This window comes from Sturnira hondurensis, unplaced genomic scaffold (genome assembly GCF_014824575.4).
Source record: "Sturnira hondurensis isolate 20B ecotype Veracruz unplaced genomic scaffold, ASM1482457v3 Scaffold0020884, whole genome shotgun sequence".
Lineage (NCBI taxonomy): Eukaryota > Metazoa > Chordata > Mammalia > Chiroptera > Phyllostomidae > Sturnira > Sturnira hondurensis.
The window spans coordinates 1,361,824-1,382,839 of NW_028093515.1; the positions used below are offsets into that span (position 1 = coordinate 1,361,824).

At 38.1% G+C, this 21,016-nt stretch overlaps 1 protein-coding gene across 1 annotated transcript in view; it reads right to left on the minus strand.

Annotated features, from left to right (window-relative positions):
- Positions 1-6,608: 6,608 nt before the first annotated feature.
- LOC118976316 (zinc finger protein 383) overlaps positions 6,609-21,016 on the minus strand; it is a 31,424-nt gene continuing 17,016 nt past the window's right edge. The window contains exons 5-6 of the mRNA XM_037030750.1: positions 19,419-20,588; positions 6,609-8,001 (exon numbers count right to left, since the gene is read on the minus strand). Of these exons, the coding sequence (XP_036886645.1) occupies positions 7,214-8,001; positions 19,419-20,588 (1,958 nt within the window). The 3' untranslated portion in view covers positions 6,609-7,213. The remainder of the gene's footprint in view (positions 8,002-19,418; positions 20,589-21,016) is intronic.

Sequence of the window (21,016 nt, forward strand, 5' to 3'; positions counted from 1 at the left end):
AGAGCTCCAGAATTGACAGAAACACCCCCCCTCTTGCATTACCCTAAGAAAGGCTAGGCATGCATGCTGTTATGTCACGAGTCTTAATAGGGTGCTGCTGGGAACGGGAAACTGCTGTTAATGCTCCAGCTCAAAGGATCGGAGCTCACAATTCTGGAAGGAGAAGCAGTTCTCTCAGGGCAGTAACGCACGCAAGTAGCAGGCTGGATGCACCCCAGAGCCAAAACCCCACCCTGTCCCATGGTCCAGAGGGACAAACTAGGACTGCCCCAAGCAGTTCTCTTGCACAGAGAAGAAGCACTAGGAGGAGGAGAGGGAGCCCCGAAGGAATAAACTCTTTAGCATGGGGGAGGGAGGATTCTATAGACACGTGCCCCACCAGCTATTGTCAGGAAGTTCCAGAAGTGGGAGAATCCTCCTGTGAGGCGAGCCCTCATGTTATCTAAGGGAACCAACAAGCCAAGAAGCCTGCCGTTCACGATAATTTTTGCAGTTTATTGTGTTATAATTAGTCTCAGAGGCTGGGGCGAAAAGTTTGGGAGACTGCATAACAGGAGAAAAATACCCGTGAGGGCTGTGGAAACGATGACGTCTGCCTTCTTGTGAGAGGCAGTGCTCCTATCACCCAAGCAGGAATTCACGATGCAGGTACAGTGTTTCAGGAATGCCGGACTACTGGCGGACTGGCAGGGAGGGACATCACGAGGGCTCCCAGCACCAAGGCCCCCCAAATTTACCCCAAGTGGTGTGTAAGGCAAGGCAATGGCTTCCTGTAAGCCCAAGTTTTCTGTAAGAATTGAGGGTATTCTATCCGCTGGGACAAGAATAAATTAAACACCTGGATGGGCAGGAGGGAAAGGAATTTCCCCATTAATGACACTGAGCGGGAGGGGCTAGCAAAAGGGATCAAGAAGAAATGGCCCAAATCATTGTTTCCCAACCTTTATCGTGGCAAAATCAGAAAATGGTAATGTTTGTATGGCACATTGGAATTGTGTAAATTAGGGTGTAGATTAAGCGGATACAATAAAACCCTCACAATATGGTCTCCTAAATACTACATAATTATTTCCTCCTCATGTAAGAATCTAGGAGTGAGCAGCAGTCTAGGGCTAGTGGGATAGCTCTGCCTTCCTGAACAAATAGTTTCCATCTTTGGAGGAATGTTAACATTCTGAAATCTCTCAGCCAGGAAGGCAGAGAAAGCAAGCAGAGAAATGATAATCATTCCTTTTGCTCACATCTCAATGGTTAGGTAAAACTGACTTGATAAAAATTTAAAGCTTTTGTGCATCAAAGCACATTATTAAAAAAGTTAAAAGATAGCCTACAGAATGGGAGGAAATATTTGCAAATTATGTATAGGATAAAGGTCTAGTACCCTATATATTGGGTTGGCCAAGAAGTTCGTTTGGTTTTTCTGTAAGAGGGCTCTCATAGCGCTTAGCTGTCTTTAACTTCATTCAAAACAACGTTGGTAGATTGTATTGTGACAGCTGTCATATCGGTGTGCATTAAAAAAAACTTATCAAAATTGGTGCATTATTGTGTAGCCATTTTAATATTGAAGATGAAAGAAGATAAACAACATTTTGCATATTATGCTTTATTATTTCAAGAAAGGTAAAAATGCAACAGAAACAAACAAAAAAAGATTTGTGCAGTGTATGAAGAAGGTGCTATGACTGATGTAACATCCCCCAAATGGTTTTGTGCTGGAGATTTCTTGCTGAATGATGCTTCACAGTTGGGTAGACCAGTTGAAGTTGACAGGAATCACATTGAGACATTAATTGAGAAACGTCAATGTTATACCATGTAGGAGAGTGCCAATATACTCAAAATATCCAAATCAAGCACTGAAAATCATTTGCAACTGCTTGGTTATGTTAATCACTGTGATGTTTGGGTTCCACATTAAGTTATGTGAAAAGACCTTCTTGACCATATTTCCACATGCAATTCTCTACTTAAATGTAACAAAAATGTTCTGTTTTTTTTTAAAGGTGATGACAAGTGGACACTTCACAATAATGTGGAGTGGACTAGATCGTGGGGCAAGTGATATGAACCACCAACAATTATAGCAAAGGCTGGTCTTCATCCAGAGAAGGTGATGTCGTGTAGATACAGGGATTGGAAGGAAGTCCTCTATTAAGAGCTCCTTCTGGAAAATCAAAGAGTAAATTCCAACAAGTACTGCTCCCAATTGGACCAAATGAAAGCAGCACTCACTGAAAAGCATCTGGAATTAGTCAACAGAAAACGCATAATTTTCCATCAGGATAATACAAGACCAACTACATGTTTCTTTGCTGAGCAGGCAAAAACTGTTACAGCTTGGCTGGGAAGTTCTGATTCACCTGATGTATTTACCAGACATTGCACCTTCAGGTTTCTATTTATTTTGGTGTTCACAAAATTCTCTTAGTGGAAAAAATTTTAATTCCCTGTAAGTCTGAAAAAGGCACCTGGAACAGTTCTTTGCTCAACAAGATAAAAAGTTTTGGAAAGATGGAATTATGAAGTTGCCTGAAAGATGAGACAAAATGAGTTCCAAAGATGGAACAAGATGGAGAAACTGTTTAGTGAGTAAGGGGTTTTACTTTGGAATGAGGAAAAGGTTTTGGAACCAGACACAGGTGATGGCTGCATCACATTGGGAATGTACTAAAATAATGACTAATTTCACAGTATGTGAACTTCACCTCAATACATTATTTTAAAATGTGAATAGTCTAAGCACCTCAGTTAGAAAGCACGGATTTTAGAATGAATTTAAAGAAATACCCAACCGTATGCTGCTTATGAGTAACCCATTGTAAATAGAAAACCACAAATAGGTTAAAAGTAAAATGATGGGAAAAGACACAATATGCTAAAACTAATTAAAAGAAAAGAGTGGGCATATTAATACCAGACAAAGTAGATTTGAGAGCAAATCTCTGCAAAGAATTCTACCACAGAAAAAGAAGGTCATTTTGTAACAATAGGGGATAAATTAATTAAAAGTACATAACTATACCAAATATTTATGTATTTAATACAGCAGCTTCAAGACACATATAGCAAAACCAACAGAACTGAAAAAGAGGAATAGGGAAATTCTCAATTACAGCTAGCAATGTCAAAACCCCTCTCTTAAAAACAATTACAGATAGTAGACCTAAATAAATTAATACAACAGAAAATGAAGTGCACCAATGTACTCAAATACATCTGGTAATTTAGTATATACTAAAGGTGACATTTCAAATAAGTGAGAAAAGATGAATTATTTGTAAATGGTGTTGAGAAATGGGGTAGACATACTGTAAGGGTAAAATTGGGTTCTCAGATACAAAAAAAGTAAAAAATGAAAGCACAAAATAAAAGAAGAAATCTTGGAAAAATTTTAAAAATAATTTTAAGACACAGAGGGTCTTTTAAACATGAATCAAAACTCATACGCCTTAAAGGAAAATACTGGTAAATTAGAGGATAACATAACAATCAATTTTGCATGAAAAAGAGGACCATAAACAAATTTGAAAAACAACGAGTAAACTGGAAAAAATACTTTCAAATCGCATCATAAAGTGCTGATGGGAGCTAAGTAAAAGGTCACTTTCCAATTGAATATTGACTGTGACATAGAGACAGTTCAAAGAAGCTCAAACTCATTCATAATTTAAAAAAGAACAAACTGAAAACTATACTGAGAAATAATTTTCTACTTATCAGACTGATAAATATCCAATAATTTAGTGGTTTGACCTAATAGATAAGAAATCTACACCCCCCAAACCCAGAATACATATACTTTAAAAATAGGAACAAGTATAAAGGACACATGGACAACTAAGGGGGGTGGAAATGGGAGGGAGGTGGGCAGCACTGGGGGAGTGGGCTGGGATGGGAGTAAAAGACAGAAAACTGTACTTGAACAACAATTAAATTTAAAAATATATGCACATGTAACAGTGTACTAGGGTTCCCTTTTCCCCAATCCTCTTCAACACTTGTTTTTTGATTTGCTTATGATGGCCATTCTCACCGGTGTGAAATGGTATCTCATTGTGGTTTTAGTCTGCATCTCTCTGATGGCTACTGATGCTATCTTTTCCTATGTCTCTGGGGTCTCTGGATGTCCTACTTGAAGAAATATCTGCTCAGGTCCTTTGCCCATTTTTAATTGGGTAGTTTGTCTTCCTGGTGTGGAGTCATGTGAGTTCTTTATATATTTTGCAGATCAAATCCTTGTCCAAGGCATCATTGGGAAATATATTTTCCATATGGTTGGTTCCCTTTTCATTTTGCTGACCCTAAGCTCCTGACACACCAGTTTGAGAGAACCTATGCATCTCAGTGTTCACAGCAGCACAATTTACAATAATAGCCAAGTGCTGGAAACAGCCTAAGTGCCCATCAGTAAATGAATGGATCAAAAAAACTATGATACATTTACACAATGGAATTCTACATAGCGGAAAGAAAGAAGGAGCTCCTACACTTCATGACAGCATGGATGGAACTGGCAAGCATTATGGTAAGTGACATAAACTGGGCAGGAAAAGACAAATATGATCTCACCTATAAGTGGAACCTAATCAACAAAACAAACAAGCAAGCAAAATATAACCAGAGACACTAAAATTAAAAACAAAGTGACAATAACCAGAGGGAAGGTGGGAAGAGATAAAGGGGGGAAAAGGAGAAAGGGTTTTCAGGAACATCTATAAAGGACACATGGGCAAAACCAAATGGGTGTAAGATCAAGGGTGGGAATTGGGGATGGCTGGGGTGGGGAGAGTGGAAGGGGGAAAATGGAAACAATTGTACTTGAACAATAATAAAAAATGTAAAAAAAAACCCTAAAATATGAAAAAAAGAACCAATTAGTGAATAACACAGACTCTTCAGTTGTCTGAGTCATTATTCTTTTTCCTTTAGACATGGTAAGTGTACTGTAACTCTGGGGAGCTTTCAAAGTAAGTTATTACTAAATCCATAGAAAGCATTATAATTAGTATTCCTATACCTCCAAGAAATATAAGAAGGAATAAAAAATGTAAATATTAATTTAGCTTGATATTAACATATTCTTGATTTGATATAATATGTTTGTCAATATTTTATATTTGTTTCTGTTCAAAGTTTGAAGTATTCAAATATACTAAATCTGTAGTTTAAAGTTGTTTAAAGGGAATTTGTCTTAATACTTCAGAAAAATAATTTTCAGGTATTTGTTAGTATAAGTATAAACTGACTATTAAAGAAATTGTGAAAGTACTAGCCATTGTTGCATTCCATGTAAGTCTTCACTCTAACTCACTTGTTCTGATCTGTTTTTATACATAATCTCCAGACAATGCCCTTAATTCTAATTGGTTCAAACCGTTTCCATATCATCAAGGTTTACCTCCCTACATCCACCCATAAAGTAGAAATACATCACCTTACACCCTCATGTTCCTCATTACTCTGTAGAATGATAATATTTATTCTCTAAATATTTTAGACTCAAACTTCTTTATTTTTACTGTTATTTGAAAATAGCTTATTTTGTCTGCCAGCAATGTCTTTTATCTGATATCTTGAGTTCCAAAGTAGTTATCCATAAACTTCTTAAATGAAGTTTACAACTCACCCCTAAGACCTCTCTTACAATTCTATCTTATTATACTCTATCATGAACTATGTTTAAACCCATGCCAAAAGCAGAAAATTAAATAATCCCTTTAAAATGAAGAGCAAAAAATAATAATAAAATAAAACCAAGAGCCATTCACTAAACTGATGAATCCATTATTCTCTTAGCTTGTGATTCTTTCTTTGAAGGCCTAAGGTCACTGCCATAAATGATTTTAATTTCCTATGAGAAAGCCTGTTATGGAGTTTTACTAGAATTTAAAAAATCATCCGGCCCCGGCTGGTGTAGCTCAGTGGGTTGAGCGCGGGCCTGCGAACCAGACAATTGCGGTTCGATTCTCAGTCAGGGCACATGCCTGGGTTGCAGGCCAGTTCCCGGCAGGGGCCAGTTCTTAGCAGGGGATGCATGAGAAGCAACCATACATTGATGTTTCTCTTCCTCTCTCCTTCCCTTCCCCTCTAAAGATAAATAAATAAAATATTTTTAAAAATCATCCATACTGTGAAACAGTAATAAATACTAAATTAATTATCAACAAGTAAAATGAAGCAATTCTATAAGCTTTATGAAATTTTATATTCAACTTTCACTTATTTGTTATATCACAAATTTTCTCCTTAGGATAAATAATTATGCCACATAAAAGATCAATGCTTTCTGCCCTGGCTGGTGTGGCTCAGTTGACTGAGCACCGGCTTGTGAACCAAAGGTTTGCCAGTCTGATTCCCAGTCAGGGCACATGCCTGGGTTACAGGCCAGGTCCCCAGTAGGGGATGTGTAAGAAGCAACCACACACTGATGTTTCTCTCCTTTTTCTCCCTCCCTTCCCCTCTAAAAATAAATATCTAAAAAAAATTAAGGCTTTCTTACACGTGTAGCAAACATACAGTATACACATCAGGACTCTAATTCCAAGAGAAAAAAATCCAATTCAAATTAACTACAGCAAAAAAAAAACAAAACACCACATTTTTTAAACTGGATCACAAAAATGAAAAAGTGAGGGATGGTATAGAGTTCAGGCATGCTTGGATCCTAGAAACCAAAGAATTTCATCAGATTTCTGTCTCTCACCTCTATTTTCATCTGTGTTGGATTTATCTTGGAAAAGTTTTCCTCATGTAAATGGCAAAAAAAAAAACCAGCCCTGCTGGTAAGTTTTTAATCTCACTAAATCCTTGAAACTTGCAATGAAAAAAAAAAAAACTTCTCTTACTATCCATAACAATACCCACCAGAGCTCTAGAAATGGTCCAGACAGGGCCATTTGCCAATCCCTTATTAATCACTAGGTGCAGGGAAACAACTGGCCAGCCTATGACCAATTCACTGTTCTCCCTGATTATCAGTTTCACCAGAATCACATGCAATAAGGGTGAGGTAAGTCTCAAACAGGGCATAGAACAGATCACAAAGTAACAGATGTCTACTACTCGGGCTATTTCAAATAAGGAATGCTCATGAACTGAAGGCTTTCCCCTATGTACTATATTCATAGAATTGCTAACCAAAGAATTCACTGATATTTGTTTAATAAGGACTGAGTGGTGACTAAATGTTTTCTTCTTATTCTTGTAATAATCAGAGTGTTTTTCTATTATCAATTTCCTTATGTTGTTTAAGGGTGGAGGCACAGCTAAAATTATTACCACATTCATTGCAATTATAGGATTTTTCTCCAATATGAATTCTCTGATGTAGCCTAAGGGATAATATCTGATGGAAAGCCTTCCCACATTCATCGCACTCATAGGGTTTCTCCCCAGTATGAATTCTCTGATGTTGACTGAGGTATGAGCCACAACTGAAAGCTTTCCCACATCTGTTACATACATAGTGTTTCTCTCCTGCATGGCTTCTCTTATGATGAATTAGAACTAAAGCATCACTGAAGGCTTTTCCACATTTACTCCATTCAAAAAGTCTCTCTCCAGTATGGACTCTATGATGTCGATTAAGTTGTGAATCGGTCCGGAAAAACTTCCCACATTTGATGCACTCATAGGGCTTTTCTCCAGTATGAATTCTCTGATGTTGATTAAGATGTGAGCGATAGCCAAAGGTCTTCCCACATTCATTACATTTAAAGGGCTTCTCTCCTGAATGGATTCTTTGTTGCAGAGTAAGGGCTATGCATCTGCTGAAGGCTTTTCCACGTTGATTACATTGATAGGGTTTTTCTCCAGTGTGAATTCTCTGATGCTGATTAAGGTGTGCACTCTGTCTGAAGGCTTTATTACATTCCTTACATTCATATGGTTTCTCTCCTGTGTGAATTCTCTGATGTTCAACAAGGAAGGCATAATGGCTAAAGGCCTTCCCACATTCATTGCATGCAAAGGGTTTTTCTCCAGTGTGGATTCTCTGATGTTGAGCAAGTTGTGCACTCTGTCTAAAGGCTTTGTTGCAGTCCTTACATTCATATGGTTTCTCTCCACTGTGAATTCTTTGAAGCTGAGTAAATGAGTAACAACTACTGGCATCACCACATTGATCAGGTAGTTTTCCAAAATGAGCTGTTTGATGTTGAGCAAGTAATGAGTGGAAACTTAACAGATTTGAAAAATCATTACTTTTATAAGGTTTCTCCCCAGGAGGAATTCCTATATCTTTACTAAAGTATGTACTCTGTTTGAATTCTTTACATTCATTACCTATCAAAGATTCCTTCTGAGCATGTTGTCCTTTATGTTCAATTAAGACTGAATTGGGGGGGAACATTTTATCATAAATATCAAATTTATGTACCTGCTGTAACATAGAAACTGTCTGTTGTGTTAAAAGTACTGACTTCAAGAGAACATTTCTATAAGAATTATTATTCATTGTGTGTTTTCACAGCATATATTTCCTTAAGACTTGCCACTTGCCTGAAATGCCTCTCCTGATTTCCATGATACTGCTCAAATTCATCCTCATATTTCCAAGTTTCTCTGAAACTGGAGCATTCAAAGTCATGATTTGTAAGTCTTCCCATTACTATGCTCTGGGATATTTCCTCTTCATCAATATACCACATTGGAGATAATTCCTTGATTTCATACCAAGACTCCCAGTCTGAAAAATATCAAAAATCAAATGTATCATTTTCTTCCTTTGCAAGGAGAAAGAAAACTACCATAAAAGAAATTGAAGAATTTAACTGAAGGAATGAGGAAAGAAAGTACATCATTCTGACATCTCTCAAATTATATTATACAACTTGAACAAAATACAAAGAACAAAAAGAGCTGCTAGAGGAAGGTATGTGTTGGTAATGAGGAAGAGGTGACTGGGGTAACAGGTTAAATGTAGGGCATCAAGATGTAGACAAGGCTAAATGCCCCAAAGATAAAGAATTGGAGATAATTGATTTGATCGCAAGGACAGTTTTCCCGTGTCTAGTCCTTAAAGTTTCCAGTCCAACCTGCACTATCCAGTGTTATTCATAGGGTGAAAAGCTCCATGAGGACAGGGATTGTTTACTTCTTTTTTTTTTCCTACTGCTGCATCCAGTGCCTAGGACAACAGCAGCATTTTGTAGAATCTATGAATGATGACAGAATGCTCAACAACTTTAAAATTTTATGGGACCCGAGGGGAAAATCACCATTAACAGAAATCTAAACAACAAAACAAACAAGCAAGCAAAATATGACCAATGACACTCAAATATGGAACAGGCTGATAGGGTCCAGAGGGGAGAGGGGAGAGAATCATAGGGGAAAAGGGGATGGACTCACATGAACAAGTATAAAGGACACATGAACAATAACTAAGGTGGGGGGCAGATGGGAGGGAGGTGAGGAGCACTGGGGGGGGCAGGGTTGGGAATATAAGACAGAAAACTGTACTTGAACAAGAGTTAAATAAAAATTAAAATTAAAAAAAGTCATACAAATTAAACTGGAGGAAGTAAAACTGTCATTATTTGCAGATGACATGGCAGTGTACTCAGAAAACCCCACAGAATCCACCAAAAAATTACATGACCTAATAAATAAGTTCAGCAAAATAATGCAATACAAAGTCATTATTCAGAAATTGGGGGCATGACTGTACACCAACAATAAAATATCAGAAGCAGAATGTAGGGGGGAAACACCTATTTACTATAGCAAAAAATAAATAAAGTACCTAGGAACAAAGTTAATCAAGGAGGTAAAAGATCTGTACTTGAAAAACTACAGAACCCTGAAGAAAGATATCAAGGAAAATACATACGAATGGAAGCATATATTATGTTCATAGATTGGAAGAATTAACATCATTAAAATGTCCATACTTCCCAAAGCAATCTATAGATTCAACACAATTCTTATTAAAATACAAATGGCATATTTCCCAGATTTTAGAATAATTCAAAATTTATATGGAAACCAAGAAGACCCTAAATGGCCTCAGCAATCTTGCAAAAGAAGAACAAAGTAGGAGAGACTGCAATACCCAGTATCAAACTATACTATAAGGCCAGTGTAATCAAAACAGTCTGGTACTGATATAAGCACAGACACATAGATTATCTGAGCAGAAAATGGATCCCAGAAATAAATCCATTTTTATGGTTAGTTGATATTTGACAAGGGGATAGGAGCATAAAATGGAGTAAGAATAGCCTCCCCAATAAATGGTGTTGGGAAACTGGACTGGTACATGTGAAAGAAATGGAACTAACCACCAACTTACACCATACACCAGAATAAATTCAAGATGGATAAAAGATTTAAAGTTGTAACACTATAAAAGCCCTAGTGGAAAACATAGGCAGGAATTCAGATATCTCATGCACCTATATTTGCTGATACATCTCCCAGGCAAGGAAAATGAAGGGGAAAATACACAAATGGGACTACATTAAATTTAAAAACTTATGCACGGCTAAAGAAACTATCATCAAATCAAAAAAAGAACTGACTGTATGGGAGAACATATTTGCCAATGACACCTCTGTTTAGGGTTTGATCTCCAAAATATATAAAGAACACATCTGACTCAACACCAGGAAGTCAAACCATCCAATTAAAAAGTGGGCAAAGTACCTGAATAGATATTTCTCCAAGGAGGACATACAGATCACCAATAAACATATGACAGGATGGTAAATATTCCTACCTATCAGAGAGATGCAAACTAAAACCGCAATGACATATCACCTCACATTGTTCAGAATTGTCACCATTATTGGTGGCAAATCAACAAATAACAAATGCTGGCAAGGATGTGGAGAAAAGGGAACCCTAGTGCACTGTTTATGGGAATGGAGACTGGTGTAATTACTGTGGAAAGCAGTGTGGAATTTCCTAAAAAGACCTTAAAATTGAACTGCCTGTTGACCTGGCAATTCCACTGCTGGGAATATACCCTAAGAATCCCAATACACCAATTTAAAAGAACTTATGTGCCCTATGTTCATAATAGTGCTATTTACAATAGCCAAGTGTTGGAAGCAGCCTAAGTGTCCATCAGTACATGAGTGGACCAAAAAGCTGTGGTACATTTACAGGATGGAATACTACACAGCAGAAAGGGAGAAGGAACTACTACCTTTCCCTACAGCATGGATAGAACTGAAGACATCATTCTAAGTAAAATCAGCCAGTTGGTAAAAGACAAACACCATATGATCTCACCTATAACAAGATTCTAATGAAGAAAAGAAACTGCCGAGCAAAATAGAACCAGGGTCATGGAAACACGGAACAGACTGACAGTAATGGAAGGGAAGGGGAAGGGTCTAGTTAAGGAACAGGTATGAACAACCCATGGACATGAACAACAGGGTAGGGAATAACTGTAGGGGCAGGACATGGGCTGGGCAGAGGTCAAAGAGAGAAAAACTGGGACAACTGTAAAAGAATAATAAAAATTAAAAAATAATAATGACCAAAAATTTCCCTACCCTCTGAAGAAAAAAAGACACAAGTCCAGGAAGTATGGAGACCCAAACATGATGAACTCCCAAATCCCTATACCAATATACACAATTAAAATGTCAAAGGTTATCAACAGAGAATCTTATAAGCTGTAAGAGAAACACAGTTTGTTAACTTTTAAAAGAGCTCCCATTAAACTGTGAGCTGATTTCTCAACAAAAACATTTCAGGACAGAAAGGATTGGAGTGAAGTACCCAAAGTAATGAAAAGCCCATTTTTGCATTGTTTGCTGTATATTTAAGCTTCAAACATGTGATTCATGGCTGTATGGAATTCTCTGAAAACAATATTAATATGTTTCAAGGAGCTGGGTTCTTAGCACTATTCGTTTTCCTTGTCTACAAGATCATTCTCATCTGTATACAAAGAGGGTATAAAGTCTTCCGGTCAGGAATTCCAAGACGGTTGCAGAGTTAAGTGGAGGCTGCATCCACGGGCTTCCAGGACCAAACCAGATTTACAACTAAATAGGGGGCAATCGACCTGAACAACCATCTGAAGGCCAGCGGATCTGAAATATTATAACCAGGGATTGCAGACGCCAAACAGAGACTGGCAAGAAGGGAGGAGATGAGGAAAGGAATAGCCCCTACACACAGGTGAGAGCTGGTGGGTGAGCAGTCAGAGGGATACAGTGGCTACAAAACTCCTTCACCCTAGAAGTGTGTAGTCTCCACCGCAAGCAGGAGTCCACAAACCAGATCAACAGAGAAGGAGAGATGAGTCTGCATCATATCTGGCAGTGAAAATCAGTGGGAATTCAGTCCACCTAAAAGAGTCAGACTGTACCCTTCCAGGGAAGAACACGCCTATTATTACAGTTCCAGCCTGGGGAGTTCACAGTCCGGGCTCTGATTGCTGATAGGGCCAGGTGTCATACCTGGGCGGGGCAGAGGGTCTTTTGGCTGCAGCCAGCAGTGATGTTAAAGGACTCTCTTTATTCTGGGGAGGCTTTGCACTAAGATGCAGACAGTGACAAAAACTATGCGGTCTGGGAAAGAGGGGTGGTCTCCCCTACTTCTAGCACATAGCCAGCACCCCTCACCTCACCTCATGAGGAACTCCACCTGCCAGATCCTGTTGGATTCTGTGTCAGGGGAGAGATGTTTAGAGCTGGGACTTTTGGCCCAGTCCTGCATGATTCGGTGGCATGGGAGGACTGGGGAGCCACACAGGGATGGGATTTTTGGATTCTCCCAGAGAGACTTCTGATCGAAAGCCTGATGGGTGCGTGTTGGGCTGTGAGGCTATATTATGAAAAAGCAAATCCAAACTTCCCTGCAAATTCAGCTTGTGCTACCCTGGGAAAGGGAAAAGGTGCCCTTCCTTCCCTATAGGATTGTGACCCCCAATGGGAGACTGTTTGGATCAACCCTACCAAGTCCCAGGAATACCACTGTATCCAGTTCCAAAGAGGAGAGGGAGAATGGCTCAGAGCAGAGACGTTCAAAGTATGAGACCTTCAAAAGCTATTGTCTGAAGCCAGGATGAGGGACTCGGCTTCCTCCTACGGGTTGGGATGCCATCCTCATCAATGAGAAAGACTTTTGATCCACCCCTGAGCCCAAGGAAGCTGACCTTGCTCCCACCTAGAGGATGGCTGGCTGCATTTGACCTGAACCTGCAGTGAGCATCCTGGAACAACTAAAGTTGGTGACTACAGCAGAGAATGAGGAGTGTAGCTTTAAAGCAGGGGCCACTTTCCACTCATTTACTGCCTAACTGCGTAATCCTCAAGTAGGGAACCTATAACCCTATTCTCTCCACCCTCATTGCACTTTCTTACCGAGTTTGCTACCTGTTTAAGGGGCTGTGGATCATGGTCAGTCTGGGCCATTGTATAGTCTTTTTACAAAAGGCTCAAAAGGAAGACCAGGCAACTTTAGTGGGAGGCAGAGTAGCTGACAGCTGGAGGTGGATATCAAAGATCCTTTGTCCTTTTACAGATCTACCTCCAGCTCTAAGCAGGAGGAAGCCAACCCTTTTACACAGATTGGCCCCTCCCCCACACGGTAAGATGCAGTAGATGCAGAAACAAACAGTGCACAGCATGGTAGCTGCAAACAGAGAGCCCAAGACCATTGCTCAAAATGTCTGATAGAAACCTGCACCAGAACCCCAACCAAAGAGACCCAGAACTAACACAACCAGTGGTGTGCTTCAGACCACACCAGAGATGGACCCAACCAGCTACACAAGCAGCACACCCAAAGGAAATTCTACCCTGCAAGAACAACTCTGCCCTGAAGGGAAGTCCCTGAACAGCATTTCATACACGGTGATTGAGGTGTGCTCTTACGGTCAAGTCTGAAAGGTCAACTCCACATATGAAAGGGCAATTCTTTGGTAATTACCTTGTGTTGCATATTAAAGAATACCGTGTTACCTAAATCACCTTGATTTCCAAATTTCATAGGAGAGAGTTTGAGTGTTTATCAGAAACATTTTGGTCCTAAATTCAGATTGCGACAAATATTTTTCAATTGATTAATAGATTTACTTATAACATCACATTTTCCTGATTCTAGACATACTGTTGACTCTTAAACAAGGTTTGGATTAGGAGCCCTGACCCTCCTGCAGTCAGAAATCTGCGTAGAACTTTTGACTTTCCCCAAATTTAACTGAAGTTGGTTGGCTCTTCACATCTGCAGATTCAAACAACTGTGGATCAAAAATCTGTTAGGGGAGGAGAGAGAGCCACACGGTTTCAGCAGAGTGCAGACCCCCTCTTGGCCAGGTGAAAGGGAAGACCACGCAGCTTTGCCAGAATGGAGATCCCTGCAGCCAGGTGAAGAAGAAAGACGCGCTTTGGGTGGAGTGCCGCTTTGGTAGAAGAGGCCCATGCAGCTTTGGCGTGCTCCCTTTGGCCGAGTGGCCTGGAAACCAGGAGAGACTTTGACTGGAACTTGGTACAAAGAACTCTTGCCAGTGAGAGGTGCCGCATGACTTTGGATTAATTGGAGATCCTGCCTGGACAGGCAGGCAACACAGCTCACGTGCCAGCGACCTGAAAAACGGACGTGTGCTCTTTTCCTGATTTACGGTACCCGGAGTTGGGACAGTGGGAGAAGGGAGGCAGCTGTGTGTGTGTGTGTAGGTGTATACCCTTAAAGACTTTGATATTTTAAGGAAGGCATTAGGCCTGAATAGCATTAAATAAACATTTTGTTTCCTTTTCACAAATCTCTGGCATTGAGAGATGTCTTTCCAGTTGGCGGCGGACAGAAGAGCCTAATAGATATTAGTGTATCGTCCTTGGGAGGGGCCTCTGTTTTCTGAAGCAGTTTTTGGCATCCCTCAGTGGGCCAAGTATTGCGCCCCCTCGGACCCTTGTTCAGTAACACTGTCAATACTTGTGTTAAAAATGAATAAATACACTTTAATATTAAGAATTAAAAAAATCTGTTGGGGGACATATGTAATAGAACAACAGATACACACAGACATACAAAAAATATCTTCTAGGAATTCCTAACAAACTGTTAGGAATCCATGGTTTGGAATGCAAAAATACTCTTTTCAACCCATACTTGGCTGAATCTCCAGATTTGAAAACTGGATACATAGCACTGACTGTATTTATTGGAAAACAAATCTTCATATAAGTAAACTCACACAGTTCAAAACCATGTTGTTCAAAGGTCAACTGTATTATCTTTTTTGTGTTCTCCTAGAAAGTTTTAACATAAGATGAATTCATAAAAGTAGATAACTTGCTAGCTCATATTTTATTCTGTCCTAGAAGAGTTTCTAAAACATTTCATAGATTTTACCTATAAATATATCTAGTTTGATGCCTTCTTAAGTAGCTATATGACATTTAAAGTATCTTGTGGTCTAATTTTAAAATGCTCCTTTTAGAACGAAGTATTAAGATTTTATAATTGTCAATTGTTTTGTATATTTTATTTTCTGTTCCCCTCATATTGGTTATTTCTTTAATGCAGGCTGAGATCTGTTAGCTCAATACCTTGCTGGCACCAAACTGAAACTACACATTGGATAACTTCTTATATGTATTTCATTGATTATGCTGTTACAGTTTTCCCATTTTCCCTTTGTTTCCCTTTACCCTACGCACCCCTGAAACCTGCAGTCCCCCCACCCCACTTAGTTCATGTCCATGGGACATACATATAAGTTCTTTGGCTTCTCCATTTCCCCATACTATTCCTAACCTTCCCCTGTCTATTTTGTGCCTACCATTTATGCTTCTTATTTCCTGTACTTTTCCGATCATTCTCCCCCGTTCCTCCTCACTGAGAACCCTCCCCACTGATAACCCTCCATGTGATCTCCATTTCTCTGATTCTGTTTGTTCTAGTTGTTGCTTAGTTTGTTTTTGTTTCTGTAGGTTTGGTTGTTGACAGTTGTGTTTGTTGTGATTTTACTGTTCATAGTTTTGATCTTTTTCTTAGATAAATCCCTTTAACATATCATATAATAAGGGCTCGGTGATGATGAAGTGCTTTAATTGACCTTATCTGGGAAGCACTTTATCTGCCTTTCGATTCTAGATGCTACTTTTGCTGGATAGAGTAATCTTGGATGGAGGTCCTTGTCTTCATGACTTCAAAAAAAATTGCTTTTTTTCCAGCTCGTTGCCTATAAGCTTTGAGAAATCAGCTGATAGTCATATGGGAACTACTTTGTAGGTCTTTGTCTCCTTTTCTCTTGCTGCCTTAAAAATTCTCTATCTTTAATCTTGGGAAATGTAATTATGATGTGCCTTGGTGTGTTCTTCTCTGAGACTCCCAGAGCTTCCTGGACTTCCTGGAAATTTATTTCCTTTGCCAGATTGGGGAATTTATCCTTTTTTTTTTTTCAAATAAATTTTCAATTTCTTGCTCTTCCTCTTCTCCTTCTGGCACCCCAATGATTTGGATGTTGGAACATTTAAGGTTGTCCTGGAGGTTCCTAAGCCTCTCCCATTTTTTGGAATTGTTTCTTCATTCTGCTCTGGTTAAATGTTTATTTCTTCTTTCTGTTCCAAATCATTGATTTGAGTTTTGGTTTCTTTCCTGTCACTGTGAGTTCCCTGTACATTTTCCTTTATTTCACTTTTCATAGACTTCACTTTTTCATCTATTTTGGGACAACAACCATTTCTGTGAGCATCCTTATTACCAGTATTTTGAACTGTGCATGTGATAGGTTGGCTATCTCTTCATCGCTTAGTTGTATTTCTTCTGGAGTTTTGATCTGTTCTTTCATTTCAGCCATTTTTTCCATCTTGGCACACCTGTTATGTAGTAAGATATGGAGCTCTAGGTATTAGCTGGGGCAGGGCAACCACCTGTGCTGCATTGTGGTGATGTATATAGGGGAAGAGTCTGAGAGGGAACAGTGCCACTTGCTCAGCTCTCAGCTGGCTTTCAGTTACTACCTCTGCTACCCACAAGCAAATTGGGCCCTTCTGGTGCTGATTCCAAGATGGGTGGGTCTGGGTACATTCTAGGACCCTGTGGGTCTCTCCAACAAACTCTCCCATGAGGCTGGGAGTTTCTCCCACTGCCTCAACTTTTATGGTTTTGTCAGAGGTTTTGAGGCTTTATTTCCCTGCGCTGGAACCCTGGGTGCACCATCTGTCTTGCTCCCATTTTTCCTCCCAGTTTATCTGCATGTAAATGTGGGACCACCTTATCTGCCAGCTGCCACCTTGCTGTGAATCCTTTCTGCCCCGATGCCCATCTCGACCCCTCCTACCAGTGTGAATAAATGCTTCTTTAACTCCTTGGTTGTCAGACTTCCATATGGTTCAATTTTCATGCAACTCTTGTTTTTTGTTTTTAAATTTGTTGTCCTTCTTTTGGTTGTGCAAGAAAACACTATCTAACCTACATCTCCATCTTGGTCAGAAATATACAATTGTCAATTTAATTTCTTTATAAAAACCATAGGCTTTGTCCAAATTTTAAGATATATTATAAAAATGTCTGTAACATTTTTTAAGATTTTAATTGAGATAAAATTCATATATTATATTCACACCTTTAAAGTATACTGTTAAGTGGTTTTTAGTATATTCACCAAGTTGTGCAACCTATAGCACTAATCCCAGAACATTTTCATCAAAGTCTTTTTAAATTTAAATAAGCTATTTCTATTTCTCATTCAGTGTTGTCTGTCATTCTTCCTCACATGAACCACAGAAGTTTGACCTTTTTTTGTCAAATAATAAAATTTTCTATTTTAGATTAGTTTTCTTCTTTCAGTTATTTCTGCATTTTATAATAATGCCTTTTGCTACGCATTTAAAAATTTTTTTGCTTGTTTTGGCTCCTTGGGTTTTACATTGACTTTATTTATTAATGATCTTTCTGGTATATTAATATATGTATGCATATTGAGTTATAAAACTTCCAATATAACTTTCCCACTCCTGGGTTTTTCAGTTGTGTTCTCATTTTCATTCACATTTAACTAATGTATTAAAATTTTAGTTCCTTAATCCATGTTGATCAAAGGGGACACTGAATTAATATTGGAATATTTGATGGCTATCCTACTGTCACTCATTATAACACAAGGTTTCAGATGGGTATTCATCTTTGTGCTGCATGAAAGATAAAGTCTGAATGCAGACTACTGATGCATACTTTGTCCTGTCCTTTCAAAATTCCATGCTCAGTCATGAGGGATGAGAAGAGCTTCTGTATATGCAATACATTCCTTTTTATTACAAATTCTTTGATTTATACAAAGGTAAACAATATGGTCAAAATACTTTCCCAAAATAAGAAATATAATTTTGAAAATTGGTGTATCAATGATAACAATGGACAATTTTTACTAAGCATTTACTATGTCAGAGAAATAGTTCTAATACTTTAAATTTATGCATTCATTGAATCCTTACAACAACCAATACAGAGCATAATTATATTTACTATATATGAAATAAAACATATGAAACAAAATGCCACTCACATCTATCAATAAAAGTAAAACATATCTGGAAGGATAAATGATACTTTGATAATAGTGGTTAATTACTTTTATAGTTTAACATTGGGATTAGGGTTGATGGAAAAAACATAATGGTTTACAAGGAGAAGACATGGATAATTTAGGCAATTAAAATACATGTTTTAAAATGTAAAAATGAGCATACAAAGATAAATTTTGGGTCATACGAGTCAGGGCAGATTTTAAATGCAACATGAATGCTAAAGTAAATTTAAAAAGCCATTATATATGTCATTAATAATAATAATAATCCACATTTACTGAAATGACAACCATATTTTTTGGCATGGTAAAAGCAAGTGAAGGTATGACATGCTTATCACAACTACTCTTTCTTTAAAGACAGTCTGGTAGGACACCACTCTCAAGTGGTATTCTACCACTGGAGAGTAGTCATCTATAGTTAGTATCATTACAATTAATATTGGCTCTTTAGTTTCTTGTTTTCTGTTTTATACATAAATTTGTGAAACAAAAAGATTAACACTGACTTCAAAAACAAAGTTAAATTTCCACAAGGAATTAAAACATACAAGGTCACACAATGTAAACAGTGTGATATTGGTGTAAGCACAAATAAGTAGATCAGAAAAAAGTAGCCCTGAAATACAAGCAAATATAAAGAAGAATATAATGTTAACACCAAGAAGGTGGAACAAATTAATGGGAAAGAAAAAATTACTGAAATTATTGAACATCTGCAATTAGTATAATATTGAGGGGGTAAATGCCAATTTAGAGTTTGAATTCATAACACAGAGTGAAATATGCTTAGATTAAAATATATACATATATAAGAAACAAAAATAGTGAGAAAAGGAAATTCTCAAACATTTTTTGTTTAAAATATTTAAGGAGGTGACAATTAACTTTTATTACTCATCAGTATGAATTCCCTGATGACGAATGAGATCTGATCCACTACTAAATGCTTTCCCACATTCCCTACAGTTATAGGGCTTTTCCCCAGTATGAATTCTCAGATGTCGAGTGAGGTTTGAGCATTTATTAAAGGCTTTTCCACATTCATTACACTCATACGGTTTTTCATCTGTATGAATTCTCTGATGCTGAAAAAGTTGTGAGTTTTGAGTAAAGGCTTTCCCACATTCAAAACATTCAAAGGGTTTCTCACCAGCATGAATTCTCTGATGTTGCCGAAGTTGTGAACTCTGAGTAAAAGCTTTGCCACACTCCTTACAATCATAGGGTTTCTCCCCAGTGTGAATTCTCTGATGATTAGTAAGTGCTGATCCACTACTGAAGGCTTTGCCACATTCCTTGCACTCATAGGGTTTCTCACCAGTATGAATTCTCTGATGCTGAACAAGCTTTGAGCTCTGAGTGAAAGCTTTGCCACATTCCTTACATTCATAGGGTTTCTCACCTGTATGAATTCTTGCATGTTGAAAAAGTTGTGAGCTCTTAGTAAAGGCTTTCCCACACACTTTGCATTCGTAGGGTTTTTCACCAGTGTGAATTCTCTGATGGTCAATAAGATTTGAGCAATAACTAAAGGCCTTCCCACATTCCTTACATTCATAGGGTTTCTTACCAGTATGAATTCTCTGATGTTGAGAAAGGTACGAGCTACAACTGAAGGCCTTTCCACATTCGTTACATTCAAAGGGTTTTTCACCAGTATGAATTTTCAGATGTCGAGTAACATGTGAGCCACAACTAAAGAATTTCCCACACTCCTTACATTCATAAGATTTTTCACCATTATGAATTCTCTGATGTTGAATAAATTGTGAATTCAGACTAAAGACTTTTCCACATTTCTTACATTCATAGGGTTTCTCTTCATTATTAATTATTTGATGTAGAGTAAAGAATGTCTGATGAATGAATGTGGGCATGTATTCGTGAGTAAATATTTCTTGACTGAAATGTCCATTTTGATATCCCAGTTGTCTGTCAAGATGACTTCCATATTCCAGAACATCTCTATAATTGGAGTACTCAAGGCCATACTTTGTAAGTCCCATTGTTTCCCTCTGGCATGATTCTATTTCATAAACTTCCTTCTTTAGAGATAATAACTTGGTTTCACACATTGACTCTAGATCTGAAAAAAAAATAAAAGAGTAAATACTCTTTCCACCCATTTGTGAAAAGTTCAACTTTCATAATAGAAATGAAAAAAACTACAGTGAAAATATGTGGTAGTAAATGACATACAATTCCCAAGTATATCTGTTTAATCTGAAAAATGGACAAAAAATGTATAGAAATGAGATAGTCACGTACACCGTAATGCCATTTCAGTCAGCTATGGACCGCAAATGCAATGGCAATCTCATAGTATACAGTGGAACTGAAAAGTCCCTATCATCTAACAATGTCCTAGCTGTTCTAAGGTTGTAGTGTAACATATTACTTATGTGTTTGTGGTGAAGCTGGTGTAAACAAACTTACTACACTGCCAGCTGTATACAAGTATAGCACACACAATTATAGTAGTAAGCTGTGCCATGTAGGTTTGTGTAAGTATAC